This window comes from Pagrus pagrus (assembly GCF_965226575.1).
Source record: "Pagrus pagrus genome assembly, chromosome: 11".
Lineage (NCBI taxonomy): Eukaryota > Metazoa > Chordata > Actinopteri > Spariformes > Sparidae > Pagrus > Pagrus pagrus.
In genome coordinates, this window is record NC_140195.1 from 11,977,856 (window position 1) to 11,994,005 (window position 16,150).

Below are 16,150 nucleotides of genomic sequence, written 5' to 3' on the forward strand. Positions count from 1 at the left end.
TTTAGTAAATCAATAGTATGTTTTACTCTTAATCCTTGGAAATATTCTGATCAAATCAGCTATGTAGGTTATAATTTCTGCTTTAAATGAGAGTTAAATTGATGCAATTGCTTATTACAATCCATTCATTTTTACTCTAAACAACAATAACAATAGAGTTCAAATACATTTAACATATAATACATTATGACCCATCATTTTACCTTCCAATAAAAATACAAGGTAGCCTATATGGTCAATTGGTTAAGGTGTGCCCATTATATTTTGCCCTGCATAATATAGGCACAATTATGCCATCTATATTAGCCCACCACCAATTTCACCATTTTGTTTTGTTTTAATGGGACACTGTGTATTGTAATGTATAATTATGCAAAATAAATAGATAAATAGGTTTTGGATTCCACCCACCAAAATTTCTAAAATTGGGGCACCCCAAAAACCAATTTGCATAACCCTCCCATAAACTGGGAGCGGCCCTGCGCGGTTAAATCATATAAGCTTTCCAAACCATTGTGTCTGATTGTATGTATCCCAGGAGGATTGCTTTGGTTTAGGCGTCTTACACAGACATATGATGCTTGTCTTTACAAAAGCATTGGAGGAGATTAAAAGGGGGGAAAAAACCCTCATTTAAATACGGCTCCATTGTTCAGATGGCTGCCGGTCATAATGGATCGAATATGTATGATTAGGTCGAGACAGTCTGTTTCCCGCGGCGCCAGAAGCCGAATGAAACGCACCTATCGCGGATACACTCACCAGCGACGTAGCGGAGAGATTTCGACCAATCACGTTCGCGTTCGATTACCTCGCGGAATAGAACTGTCCAATCGTATTCAGGAAGCAGTTACGGCGAAAACGTGGACTCCAATCCTCGTCGTCAAGGGCGTGTACTACAAATCTTTTCTTCACAGCGTCGTCGCTGTGTATCTCACGGCAGGATCCCGTAGCCCGTCTGTATCGTGTCTGCCTTTCATGAATGACCAGAAAATAAGGATTTTCCACTCTATCACCACACAGTAAGGCATTCTGGCTTTTTTCTCGATTGAGCGTTAAGGTTCGGACTGTCAGTTGTTGTCGGCTCGCTTGCAACAGCAGGCTAACGCGAGCTAATCGTGTGGTAGGTTAACGTTAGCTAGCTAACGTGGATGAAGAAAGGGGTTGAAACCCTCATACTAACGTTAGTGGTTAGCAAGCGGGCGATGCTGGTGAGACAGTAATGAGGTGGGAGCGAGTTAAAGGCGTCTCTTTGTTGGTTCACTCAAATCTCCACCACATGATGCCTCCGACCAGCGTTGCTCTACGTTAAATGCCCTGTGTGGGGATCACACCGTAATGTGCATTTACTGGCTAGTTGCAGAAGCTAACAGTAGCCAAGGCGTCAGCAGCCGGGTATGGACAGCGGTATCCGGCTAGTGCTGCTGACTAAACCGTTAACGTCTCTCACAGCCGATTGCTAACATTGGCTAATGCTGTGTGACATATAAGCGATCATATTTTTTTTTTAAATGCTTTGATGTTGAGATGTTTTAATTGTAACGTGCTGGCACGGTTCATACATTAAAACGAGAAAAATAATGTGTATGTTAAGTCAGGTCGATTGAACCACGGTTCATAGAGTATTTAGCTTATTTAACCGGTGATTGGATTAACATTAAGTTAGCTGTCAAGCGATGGAAAGTAACAGTAAGCGGTTGTTCTCTCGTATCCCAGACTCAACATGTGACAGTGATGCGAGCTCACAGGCATGGAGGAAGCTATGAATCACGTTTAGCTTAACTTATCAGTCCATCTACAGTGTAACGTCAACGCTGACAGTCCTTTTCTACCTCAGATCGTGATTTGTGTCGATACTCCTGAACTGATTTAGTGTCTGTAGTGGAAACCTACATCTTGGAATAGATTTTATATCATCTTCCAAAACTGCAGAGGCATTTTTTTTAGTCCACAGTTTCATGTGTCATCTTTTATACAGCGGCTAGCTACTCTGTGTGTTAAGACCTGAGGACATTATCAATAATTTATCAGCTTCCTGCCCTGTGTAGTGCTTTGCAGTTCAGCAGTTAGGATACTTGACTGGGCTTTTATAAGGGCCACCTGACGGGAGAAGGATGTGCACTTAAAAGGAATATAACATCAGAGAGTAACGCTCACAATAATGTGATAATCTGCTCTTCTCTATACTCACAGACAATGATGTTTATATTGGCTTATTGTGGTGGAGAAACCAGTCTGTCTTGTTAGATTTTTTCTTTTTTAGGAAATCACTTTCTTTTCTGTTGACGTTTTAAATTCTCCAAACAGACTACTGAGCAGGTTGCTGGGTATTATCAGAAACACTAGCTGTAAGGCTTCATTGCGGTGACAAGGCGTGTTCATTGTATCCAGCAACAAATTACACGAGACATGGTGTGTCTGTGCATTGCCATGGATAGACTGTGAGTCATCCTCCACTGTATCACCCGCTCTTCCTCTCAGTCTCATTGATGAGGTAATCTCTGGACTGAATGGGCGAAGCAACTATAGTTCGACCACAGTAAGGTCAACAGCAGACAGGCTTCCTAATGATGTGTGTGTAGCCATTAGTTTACATGTTTAGACATAGTCAAGGCCTATCCCTTTCCTGTACTAATCCTGTGCACAGGTTAGAGAACTACTTTATCAGATACGGAAATACGTTTTAATGGTTTTTGAAGCTACTGTAAAAGTATACATGATATAAACATTCTATTGTGAGTTTACTACATATTAATAAACACTCTTACAGTTGTATGTTGGGTTTGTGTGTTATACAGCTAAATCACATGGTTGTTTTTAGGTCGTTTTCAAGCCAAAATGCCAAATATTCTCTTGTTCCAGCCTCTCAGTTGTGAGGATTTTCTGCTTTTCTTTGCAATAACCATCTCAACCATCATCAAGAATTGTAGTTTAACGTTATCACATATATTTTGTGTTGAAATGACCCTAGCATCAAAAATAAGTACAAATTTGCTCAGGTACAGTACTACCGTAGAAGCTCCCACTTTCACATCCTAAAAGGTTAAGAACATTAGAGGCAGGTGCCACGTGTCTTTACATCAGCTGATTAGTCTGTAACCCAGACTGTTGCCCCAGTCCAGCAGGTCAGGCTAAGAACCACAGGAGGTCTAAAGGATATCAGACTATACCACAGATAGGAATGGCCAAACCGAGTCTCCAGCAGTGTAAAAGGTGGACTACATTTTTGGGATTTTGTGTCAACGGTAATGGCTGTTCTTTTCCTTTTTGTGGGCAGTTTTATATTTACTTTTAGAGTAGGTAGTAGTAGATGATGAACAACAAATTGCTTTACTATTAAAGAAATTGTAGCAGTTTGTAAAGATAACCTATTGTTTTGGTTTTTGATGTAATCACCCTGTGGCTATGTGTGTTGTGTAAGTGGTTTACTTTTTCCTATCTGTATGTAAGCATCGTCTCCAAAATGGCAGCCTGCCTGTCTTACTGTCTCAACAGATAGTGCTCTCTGTCGTTAGGTCTGCCTAAGGATTTGCCGCCTCTCTACTCATACCTTTTGAGCTATTCATGAAGATCTTGTGGAAAACTGATTCTCGAAACAATGTGTCGACAAAGTGAATGTAAATCATGTAGCAGCAGCAGCAGTCAAATGAGAACCAAATAACATCAACTTGTCATTTTTAATTTACACAGCGACTCGAAAAACCTTATATGCAAGTCAGGTGCACAAAAGCACAGCAAAACATCTACTGTTAACTTGCTATACAAGAGGAATGGGCCTTCTGAGAGGCTTACAGTTACATATGTACATGTAGAATATTTTGTAATTTTATTAGTTTTCCCATGCATGATACATATATTAAAAGTTTCCCAGCTGACTTGATCTTCAGCTTAAGACAAAAACTGAATGAAATGTCAACTTTTACAGTTAAATGAGCAGGTCAGGTCAGCTTTCTGATCGGTTTTGAATATGCAGTATTTTCCTGAATGCTGCCTCTTGTGTGCTTAATCTGTCTTTACAGAAGTCATGCTCAGCCATGTGTCATGGTCTAATCTTTCAGTCTATGACTCCCACAACCTGTCAACCTGCCATACTATCCTACAATACGACTGCTAATCTCACACAGAGCTTTTGTCACCACCTCTTTTCAATACTACTTGGCTCCTATCCATAGTTTCACAAAGGTTCATCCACAATAAGCTACAATATGGTTTAAACTGCTGCATGTTTACTCTGCTTTTGTGTTTATTGAGTTTGGTGCCTCAGTAGAAACTAATGTGGAACTGCACTATCTCCCCTTGCAAGGAATATCACTCTGCAGCCTAATTAACACACTTGACTGTAAGCCAAAATCTCTCAAGAACAAGTTCAGCTGTAATCAAGTCCTCTGAATCCCAAACCAGACAACTAAACAGTCACAACCAGAAATGAAGAGTGTACTGCTTTAAAAACAGTGCCAGTGGTACCAGCAGTGAAAATAGTTCAATACATTTTAGTTCAGCGTGGAGCTCACATTAGTGGTCATCTGATAGCACTCAGACAGACCTGCTGATGGAGCCGGAACATATCCTGGGTCAGAGACTGCATAGCTTTCATAAGTGATACAATTTAGTGAACATTTGATGATCATAGCCGTGTTGACAGTGTTGTAATTGATCCTAATTGTTTTCAGAGTAAGAGAGAAAGCATTTAGGCTCCTCACACAAGTGATTCATAGACAGCTGCTGTCTGCATAACTCATTTTTCTTCGTTAGCTTTGCTGGCATGTTTCTCTCAATACTTGGACTAGGAATTACATTTTTAATCAATGCCCTTAATCAGTTGTCAGCCATGTAATCAATAATCAACTTAAAGTTAAAATCTTGCCCACTACCAAAGGCAAATTTGATGAAACATTAATTTAAACAAATGATGTGGCCTGTTCTGTAGCACGGGCCAATTACATTGAGAATAATACAATCATTGTTTAAAAGTTAAATAAATACAAATATTATCGACTTAATCAGAATGCCATGACTCAAAATTACTCCTTGCTCTCAATCCGCCTGTTTTTGTTAAGTCAAACAAACAAAGAAGTCTTTGAATGAGGAAGCATGTTCTTACATCAGTTTTGATAAGTGTTACTTTATAAGTAAGGACTTTTTACCGTGCCATTTCTGTAAAATGTTAAATCAGCTGTACCATCACAGGCTCAACTGATCCTCCATGTCAGCCAACTTTGCATATCATATTCTTTACAGTGATTAATTGAGCAGTTAATAATTCACATCTGTAATTCGGACTGATACTCATTCATGCATGCTTTGGTCATGCATGACCGTGACAAAGGACCTTGTGATGGTTGAAAGTGGACTTGCCTTCAGGGTTCTGAATAAGTAGCATACAGGGATCAGCTGAAGGCTATCAGCTGGCCCTGCCCCAGAGGCCCAGGTTCTTCTGGGCAGCTTATCCATCTCTTAATCACCTCTTGGCACTGTGCTCCTAGGTAGGGGATATGAAGCCAGCCACCACGCCACATATTGCACGAGGACTGCAAAATGGATTGTGCTCTTTGCTTAAGGGTGCGAATAATCTGCAATTAGCCCACTTCACTATGACTGGATGGTTGTAAACGGCATGTAGCCTATTTGTTGTCATAAATCGTGCTTTTTCAGTGCTAAGTGAGAACTGGACATTTGTGGTTCACTGTTGATGGATGTTTGACATGGAATGAGATGATCTGTTGCAGCGTAAATGCTTATAAATCATCTTTATAACTGTGTGTGAGTAAGAGACGCCGTTCAGCCGTGTAGACACAACAAATGGGACAGAGGCATGTGTTGAGACTCAGGGTGTAGCAGGACACATTCATTAACTTTGGGAATGTCATGCATCTGTGCTATGAGCACTACAAGAAGTGTCTCATTGTTGGGAGTCAATGTTCTGCTGTTGGTTGGATATGTTTTCTGAAATGAGATGGGACTCCACAAGCAACTCATGAACTACAATGTAGTGGATTCCACAGCCATGTTTGTGTATGTTGGTGGGATTTAATGAGGGCTTTACTGGTGCTGTGAGTCACCGGCTGATGACGGAAGTGCAGCGCCCTAACAATTACAGGCTGTTAGGTTGCTATTTAGATTTTAACCACTACTGGAAAGAATAAACACTACATTTTTATTATTGATCCAATGTCTTGAACTACTTTCTTTGTCAGCTAATTTAAAATAAATATTTCATCCATCATGTGTGTCAGTGAATGCTGTAATTGAGTAGAAATATCTGTCTGCTGTTTGTTTTGCAATTCTTTCAGTCATATGTCGACAGTCAGCCAGCTGTTTAAATAGCATCTACACAAAACCGCCTCAACGTCCCCTCAATTCTTGAAGAAAGCCTGTGGTTTTTCCTGGTTTCTCATGTTGTTGTAATGCAGTTAACTCTGTATCATTCACCGCAGCCCTGCAGTCAGACTGATGACAGAAAGAGGGACCAGTCCCATTCCTTGTCCCTGAGTCAGATTGTCTGCCCACTGGTAATCCATGTTCAGGCCTCATTTCTGTATCTGTTGAAAGAGTTTAGGAATCCAAGGTTCATATGTCTGTTGGCGTCAAAATGTGACACCACTCTGCTTAATCTTTTTTAACCACCCGCTTTCCACTGTGCCTCCATTTGGCTTGTGTGAGAGAGACAGAGGTGGTTGAGAGAGCTAGCAAGTGAACAAGAGAAAGGCAGAAGCGATGAGAGAACAAAGCAAATGAAGATTTATAAAACTAATAGTTTTATCGCTGTTATGTTCTAAAGCAGAAATAAATGATAATCAGAAGACTGTTTAACAGACAAGCATTGTAGAGTTTCGAGTTTACTTCTGGATGACTCCTTTTCATAAATCTATAACATCCTCTTCGGACTGCTCCCTAAACATAAATGATTCAAATGATCAGCTCAGAAGCTCCATATCGAATGTCATGTTTAAAAGCTGCATCATTGAACACAAAGCAATACAGGATAACATTGTGGCAGGCTAGACTTTTACAAAACTATTCTACAACAAAACTACCTGTAATGGATATAGATTGGTGATGGAGATGGTCTCAAATTTGAACTCTGAAGTGACTTGGAAAATTTGGATTTGGGTATAGCTCTACACTCAAAAATGTCATGCAAATGCAAAAACAACAAAACAACTCCGTTGTTATTTGCCTGATCTTCATGGTTCTTCCAATCAAGTGGAAAAGCAAACAGGAAAGTGAGATTAGCTCTTCTGGTTTCAAAGTTTTTCTAAGGCAGAGTCATCCTGTCAAACAGTCTCCAGGGTAAATGCGCTGTGAAGGTGTGGCATGTAAAGGGAGATCCCCAGAGACAGACTGACGTCAATGGAACACCAGCAGGTTGACAGGAAACATAGAGGTAGCTTCAGTCTGATAGAGGCAGCAATAAGGGCAAAGTGCAGGTTTATATTTCAGATAGGCCATGTTTATGGTTTTATGTTTTGGCACCTGACAGGCACCAGCTGACTTATATCTACCAGCACAGTTTTATTTTACTTTCGTTCTTTTAGAGGTCACAAGTGACAAAGAGCAGATTTCTTATTCTCAGCTCTCTGTTTTCTTCTGTTTGCAGTCAGCAATAGGAAGGCTCCTCCTCCAGTCCCACCCCGCACCACGTCCAAGCCCCTCATCTCAGTGACGGTGCAGAGCAGCACCGAGTCAGCCCAAGACACATACCTTGACCAGCAGGACCGTGGCAGTGAGGCCAACAGCCAGTCAGGACGCAGCAACTCCTCTGACAGTCTCTGTAGCATACGCACGGGCAGCCTGGCTAAGAGGACCTATCCTCCACCAGTCCCTGTCCCTACTTTAATCCCTGCTGCAACCCCGGCACCCGCTGCAGGCTCTGTACCTCCCGTCCCAGCCCCCCGTGACCTCCCTCCCACCACCACTGTCCCCACCACCACCACCACCACCACTTCCAGCACCGCTTCCACATCTACCCAATCCCAAAATGACACCGTGAGCATTTGTGTCACCCTAGAGCAGCCCCCGACCCCACCCAAGAGGAAACTGTCCTCTATTGGAATTCAGGCAAGAATGAGCTACTTTGTATTTGTATGGAGACACAATTGTTAAATCCACCTTCACAATTGTATTTGACTGGTTTTCTATTATTTTTCAGGTGGATTGCGTTCTGCCAGTCGTAAGAGAGGAGCCAATATCCCTGACTACACCCCTTAAGTTTCAGTCAATTGGAGTTCAAGTGGAGAACGGCAGGCCGTAAGTATACTGTCACGTTATCTAGCGGTGAATGGTAGCCACATGTGATCTGTTGGTTTACATATATGTGTTGCACTATTCACCAAGGATGCTTTGAAGACATGATGTACTCTGTAGGATATTAGAAGAAAGGATATTAACCTATACTTGAGCCAGGCTGTTTGCTGATATTATCAGCAGATATTGGCCTACCACAGATATATTGCTATCTGTGTATATGTTGTCCAAAATGCGGCAATATAAAAACCCTTTTGTTTGTTTTTTTAGAAGTTATAATGCAGAGAAAGCTGCTTGCTCGTTAATATTTACAAAATACATTTGTTTGACCTCAAGGAAACGCACAATACAGTTTAGTGAGCAACACTGAAGATAAACATAACTTTCATTGTTTACAAAAAAACTCCACAGGGTGCCTTTGATAATACAGCATCACTTTAATACTATTGCTCAACCCCAGAGGTGAAGCACCCCACTGCTTTTACCTCCATAACTGCACGCACTCAGTGTCCCTCTTCTGTTTGACCATGTGGCTGGTGAATCTGCAGTCTGGGCACTGAGTGTTGCTAAGGTCATTCAGCAGTCAGCCTGGCAGCAGCACAGCAGGCCAGGGCACTGATTGATGTCCTTTTACTCTTGTTTTGACTGTAGTGAACTGAACATGGTGAGAAACTCCCATTTTTCACTGCACTATAATTTCCCTTTATCACATTTGTTTGACAACCCTCTTTCCTTTTCTCTTGCACATTATCTCTGAAGCCGGCAGTCTAAGATTTAATGTTGTATACCTGATTTGTTGCTAATTCCCTCCTGCTTACCATCCTCGATTCCAAGTATTTTACTGAGTCTTTGCGCTCTTTTGCAATAGACACACTGCACCATCAGCTGCGAAAATGTGTCTTTGCGCTCCTTTGCAATAGACACACTGCACCATCAACTGCGAAAATGTCCTGTCAGTCAAACACACTGACCCCAAACTGTTACTGTGATACATGTTCAACACATCACATCATTGTCTTATTAATTCAACTGTCTGTCAGTCGCTGATGTTTATGCATGTCTCTGCAGTCTCAGCAGGGACAGCAGCATGGCCTCAAGACAAAATACAGAGTGTGAGCCTCAGGAGCTTCAGGATGCCACACCCACAGAAAACAACACAGCCAACTGCACCAACAGTCAAACAGTGAATACCACTGTGCCCAATGCACAGGACAAAGCCATGGAACAGCAGCCCCTTAAACACATCTCGGCCCCATCCAGGATATCGACCTCGCCCCCGGAGACTCTCGACCCTGCTTTAGACCCCTCCTCGCTGCCGCCGCCAGATCCCAGCCTGGAGACTGGAAACTGCAGCACCCACGGTGATGCTGTTCAGACCAGCACGCCAGCCTGCCTCCGAGACGGCAACTGGTTTCTGAAGCTGCTGCAGGCGGAAACAGGCCGCATGGAGGGCTGGTGTCAACAGATGGACCAGGAGACCAAAGACAACAAGCTGTCAGAGGAGGGTATGTGACGGAAGTCCACTTTCATAACATTAAGACACTTTAATACTCATCATCTCAAGGCTTTTGCATCCAGATAAAAATCAGATTTTTTACACAAATTTCTTGAAATCACCGGAGACACTTTTTCTTGTTGCTTTACTGAGGCAGCTCATTTCAGTATAACTTTCTCTGCCATCATCAGTTAACAGACCCTGTGAGTGGTTATTTCTACAGACCTTTTACTGATAAAAGGAGTTAAGATCAGAAGATGGGACAATTATGCGATCCTCCTAAAACTAAACAGATGTTGAAGAGGTGTCAATGCATCTTTCTCTCCAAGATGCAACTTTACTCATGTCATGATGTGACTATGTTAGTAGGCAGTCTGTGCAAATAGCCACTCACTGTATTTTATTAATATATGCATTGTCTGTCTCCTCTGTGCCTACGATAACAGCAGCTAAAGTTGTGCTAAAATTGCACTTAAAATAGCCATTATTCTCCAGTGACTTCTACAAATATGATCAAATTGAGCTTGGACGCACTGAGCTGCCTTTAGCATTCATCTTATCACTGATCAGTTCAACCACTCAGTCATCTGTTTTGGCGAGGGGGCTGCGTGAGTTAGAGCCTGCGAATATGGTAAAACCGTTGTATTGCTTGTAGCTCATTTGTAAATGTGATTCATTCATGCGATATGTCATGGAATCATTATTAGCCAAGGCTAGCTTAACTGTTATTGTTGTAACTTAACTGCTAGAGTGCAGAAGTAATTCTTTCTCTGGTGTCTTTTTGGCAGTTACCAAACAGCTTTAGGTGCTTAACCACCTCCTTCTGGGCTGAACGTGGGCCAACCCTGGTTTGCATATAGCCTGTGAAAACACAGATGGGTGGATTGTAATCAGATTTGTGATCCGGCCAACGGAAAGACATATTTGGAGTTTAGATGATAGTGTGACTGTGTGGATTTTAAACAGATACAAGACACTTGAAATGACATGTGAAAATGGGGCTTAAGTATGAATAGTGCTCTCAGAATGACTTCATTTATATGTAAAGTCTTAAGAGCTAAATGCCCTATTCTTGAAAAAGTAAGGTTTAGTTATAAAGCTCGGCATAAAGGTGAATAGATAATGACTGAATTTTCATATTGGTGAACTTATCTTTTAAAGACAAAAGAGAGACATCAAAAAGAAACGGCGTAAAAGTAGTACAGTGCAGTAAATGGCTTGTCAAGTCAGTAACATGAAGAATTGAATTGAGGTTCACAGAGAGGCCTCGTCCATGTTGACTATGGACAATGAGACAAAGCACAACAGAGTCATTACTGCCATTGACTCAGTGCCGCTGCTCATTAGAGTCGGAGTGGGCTTTGTTTTATCTGTAATAGAGCCACCGCAGAGTCATTTCACTTTCTCATCTCCCAGAATACCACTGAGGCTTTTAGGCAGATCTATCTCTGCAGTGTCTTAAATATGAATGAGCGAGGAGCAGACTAGCTGTAGAGGCTCCATCAGATTTCCATTCCTCCTGCTCTCTGAGGACCTGAATTATGAATTTCCATTTACATGCAAATATTAGGCAGAAAATAGCTAAATAAAGACTAATTTGTTATCCTCCCTAAGAGTGAGTTAATATATTACGTCTAAGGAAATCATTTATTGTCACAGAGTGTTTAATGGTGAATGCAAACATAAATATTTCATGGATAAACTCTACCCCCTGCTACGTCTTGATGCAGCTCTCTGACCCTTTTGTGTACTGTACAGAACTCAAAGTACAATCTCTTTTTTTCATCCTTTTTGATGTGTTCTGTGTATTGTTTTAGCTTAAAATGTTTCTAGTGGTTCTCCACTTAGCTTGTTGATGATTTATCATTCTTCTCATTTGTAGTGTTGGGGACGATCCGCAGTGCAGTAGGCAGTGCTCAGCTCCTCATGACGAAGAAGTTTGAGCAGTTCAGAGGTCTCTGTAACGAGAACTTGGTGAGTGGCTCTATTACATCGTTTTACATCTTTCTCTTGATATGCTGCCCTTCCTACTACACGCTTTTGTTGGCCTCTCAGCCTCTTAGTGACCCAATTTTCTTTCATCTTTCTCCTGCCAACGTCATTTTTACCAGACGCACTGACATGCAGAAGTCTTCTTATTATATTACATTTGGAGAGGAAATCAAGCAGAAACATGAAGCCTTGAGGATTTTTTGTGTTCTGATCTCTGCTGATAGATTTTTGTTCGCTTGGCTTACTTAACTTGCTGTTCGTCCTTGCCAGATTTTGTCTTGCTAAAGGTCCAATATCTCTGAATGTTTAAAGCTGTCAGATGTATTTTCTCTACATCCATTTGCTTGAGGGGAAGCTGCCTTAGAAATGCGTCTAGGGAGAGCTGTGATCAATTATCTCTGATTTGACCAAAGCCATTCATCAATTGTCTCATGTTCCTGTCACTAGAACGTAAATGCCAACCCACGACCAACAGCACAGGACCTCGCAGGTTTCTGGGATCTGCTACAGCTCTCGATAGAAGACATCAGCATGAAGTTTGATGAGCTCTACCAACTGAAAGCCAACAACTGGCAACTTCCTGAGAAACCAGAAAAGAAGGTGATGTTTGAAAGAACTTGAAATAAGAAAATGTCTGGCACCAGAGTCGAGAAGCATCTCAAGTAGAGTTGGTTTGATGAATCAGCTTAAATTTAATCTGCAAATGTTATACGTTATACATTTGTCAAGCAAAAGTGCCATTTACTTCTGCCAGCTTCTTAAAAGTGAGGAATGCTATATTCTCTTTATATAAGGGGTGTCATGATATACCAATAATGGCAATAATCATGATATTTAAAAATGAAATATTGATATTGTGATGATAATACCCATTTGATAATATTGTGTAAATAATCCACTGCTTCTTAAATCAGTTCTGTTTATTTCCATTCTCGCATGGTCATCGTAGGTGACAATAAAGCAACTTAATGCTGTTTGACACCTCCCTTTAAAACGGAAAAAAGAAAAGCTTGCTAGCCATTACCACATTTTGTGGCTTCTGTCAGAGGAAATGACAGACAAGAGCAAGACACTTTTCCCATAGTGTGGGTAAATATCATGATACCACGATAATCATGTAGTGAAAATCTGATATGGTGGCAGCCCAACTTTATATCATTCTTAAGTGAATATCTTTGAGGACATTTTGTCTGATAAAACAAAGTATTCAAAAGCTGCAGTTCCCCTGTAAGAACCCTGAACTAGTTTCAAGGAGCTAAATAAAGGTACTTCAGCCCATTGTTGTCTGTTTCCACCGCGGTCAAATGCCCTACAAAGATTCGGAAAATTAGTCTGCTGACAAATGAAAGAACGTCAACTGATTTTAATTTTTGCTTGTGACGCTACAACGATTATGTATTCCTTCTTCTGTGACTCCATGTTGATGTTTCGACATGGAGTTTCAACAAGCCAAGCCCAAAACAGCCCAGCAAGCCCCATCTCAAAGTTCCTGTACTTTTGGAAAGTACTACCTTCAATGAAAGGACTTTTTGGGTGGTAAAATAATGTCCCTGTCCTTGTGTTGGAAACACACTAATTTCCTCCAAAAGAGTCCTGTTCCCTGGGGAAAGTTCTGGTGGTGGAGACGTGGCTATCTTCATATATTTTATAGATGAGGTGACTGATGAATTGACAAAAAATTATTAGCAGATAAATTTAGTTTAGTTATAGTCCTAAACTCAAGCCTTCAGGGGTTTAACTTGAAAACTTCTTAATAGCATGCAGGCAACTGTGTATCACCACCACTGGAGGTTGTGTTTTCAGCTAGTACCACACCATACCTTATTGCTTTTCTTTCTTGATGTGATTCCCTCAGGATGACAACAAGCAGCTTCCATCATCTGTGCCAAAGAAGCCAGCTAAGCCCAAGCTGTCAGCGGGGAAAGACAGGAGCGTGGACTCTGCTGTGGACAAGCAGCGGCAAGAAGCCAGGAAACGGTTGATGGCAGCAAAGCGGGCGGCGTCAGTACGACAGAACTCCGCCACGGAGAGCGCTGACAGCATCGAAATTTACGTCCCCGAGGCCCAGACACGCCTCTGAGAGCGAACCAGCACCGATCATGGAGGAACAATCCTGACTCACTTCAGACATTCATTGACACAAACACACACAGATCCTGACACGAACACACAGATGTACAACGGATGCACAGAGGCCGATCCCTCATAGCAGCACAGCTGATGGCAGGAGGAACGTGGGGATCACAGGGCACAGAAACAATCTAGAATAATGCAGATCATCACCCTGCTGCCATGGGACTGAAATAACCTTGACAGATGTTTAATACTATTGTTATTGTTACTATTGACACTATAATAATTATTATCTCCTAAAGTATATCAGGACTGTCTTAAATGTACAAGTATCTCGGATAAGGACATCCTGTACCTTGTGAGCTGAAGAATCTTGGTATCCCAGAAGTTTACTCTCTTAAAACTCCCTTCACTGCTGAGTCTACCGGCAAGTTGTGGCTGCCTGGTTTACGAGCTGAGCGACCATCCACACACACTCAGGACACACATGCAGGTGTACTCGCTGTCCACAGAGTCTTCCTGTTCTCTATTTGTATTAGGCTGCCACTCATTGGGTGTGGTGTGTATGCTTTACTGTGTAAGAATTAAAAGATGGTGTCAATGTACTCAGAGGTTTAAAATGCAGAGAACCAGAGGAAGGCAGTAGCATATATATTAGAAATATCACACTATTACAATGTTCATTTTGTAAATGTTGTATACCAGATTATTTGTTAGAAAGAGGTCAGTGTTCAGTACCAAGGTAGTTTTTTATAGATCGAGTACATGTACTGTCATGATATATTAGCACTTGATGCAATCATTCACTCCGCCTCTCTCTCTTTCTTCCTCTCCTTTTCTTTTCACAAAGGCACACTCCACAGTCTGTGTCTGTGAATACCCATTGTTAAAGTCTTACATTTTTTTTGTTTTTGTGAAGAGATGTGAGGAATGACTGCCCAGCCAGTGAGCTACGGAGGAATGTATGAAACGTATGCATTTACAGGTCATGTCGACTTGATCACTGCACTTTCCATTCACCTCAGATCAAGTTTTACCCTCCTTTGTTTGCCTCATCATTCTGACTTTTCACTGCATCCTCACGTGATGTAGGGGACCAAGACATTCACCACTTGATATGGCATTCCCATTCAACCAGACTATGTGTAAGAGGGTGGGTGGTACTTGCTACTGGAAAGGAAATGGAATAGCATAGCAATAATAAAATCGTTGTACAGCAAAAAAAAAGAGAAAAATGCAGTTGGTACACAGTCTTAAATTATTTAATTCATCATTTCCAAGATGTTGGCACGAAGGACACATTTTTCTTTCTTTTATGAACTGACTCAAATCTCAGGTCGAACACTCAAACTCAACAGTTAAAACCACTATGGATGGATTATTTATTGTGTAAACATAAAATAAATTGGCTTACACCCATTGCCAGATAATTCAGTTGCAGACCTGCTCTGTGTTCTTCAATAAGAAAAATAATTTGACTGCTATAATGAGCAGTTTCCTTCACTCCTCTTTCTAGCAGCTTGAACTCCCACCCCTGTTTGTTGAGAATGAAAAACTGGTACATTTTTATTTTTTATTTAAATCTTAATGACACGTTTTGTGACTTTCATCCAAAAATGAGGTCAACCTAAACATGTCTTCTGTAATTATGATCATTAATGGTGCTGCGAGGGACTTCATATTGTGCCAACACGGCAATGATCATCAACATTTCAGTATCATTTGATAAAGCTTTTATTTAAAGTGATTTCTTTTTTTTTTTCTTTTTATTTAAACTGATCATGAATTCAGCTGTCTGTGTGCGCATTCTCAGCAAAAGTTTGTGTTTGCATCGGCTCACTCCTGATACGCTATGCCTCGTCTCTGCCTTAACTCATGACACTTTGATACAGGACTGGAATATATTTCCAAAGTCTCAGTTTTCTTGAATGGAAACACAAGTGCCAAGGGTACATGAGTGGAACCAGGCATAGCAGATGCACAAGTGTATGTTGACTCACTAGTTGTTTTTTTTTTAGTAAGAGCTGGCTCTCCCCCTACTGGTCAGTGCTTGCGTGACACTCCAGACATCTTGTTATTCTCCATTTTGAATTTAGTTGACATCAAAGTAGAAATGAAGTTGAACTGGGAATGCAGACACAGCACCAAGTTGTTGATTTTCTTATTCTCTTGTTTGTATTACATCAACAATGGACATGTGCATTTCATTGTCCAAAGAAATCATTAAACATCCCTTTGCTACATGTCCTGGTCATCATTCCTGCTGTCTTTTTTACTGCACTCATCCATAATTAATGGTAATATTAGCTGCTAAGTTAATATTACACACAAAATAGATCATAAGCA

General features: G+C 41.2%; 1 protein-coding gene across 3 annotated transcripts in view; it reads left to right on the forward strand.

The window, feature by feature from the left end:
• Positions 1-16,047, forward strand: part of dlgap4a (discs, large homolog-associated protein 4a) — an 82,514-nt gene extending 66,467 nt beyond the window's left edge. For all 3 annotated transcript variants that reach the window (XM_084366648.1, XM_084366647.1, XM_084366649.1), the window contains 6 exons: positions 7,598-8,058; positions 8,150-8,247; positions 9,313-9,749; positions 11,622-11,713; positions 12,179-12,331; positions 13,587-16,047. In XM_084366648.1, coding sequence (XP_084222774.1) covers positions 7,598-8,058; positions 8,150-8,247; positions 9,313-9,749; positions 11,622-11,713; positions 12,179-12,331; positions 13,587-13,811 — 1,466 coding nt within the window. In that variant the 3' untranslated portion in view covers positions 13,812-16,047. The remainder of the gene's footprint in view (positions 1-7,597; positions 8,059-8,149; positions 8,248-9,312; positions 9,750-11,621; positions 11,714-12,178; positions 12,332-13,586) is intronic.
• The last annotated feature ends 103 nt before the right edge of the window (positions 16,048-16,150 follow it).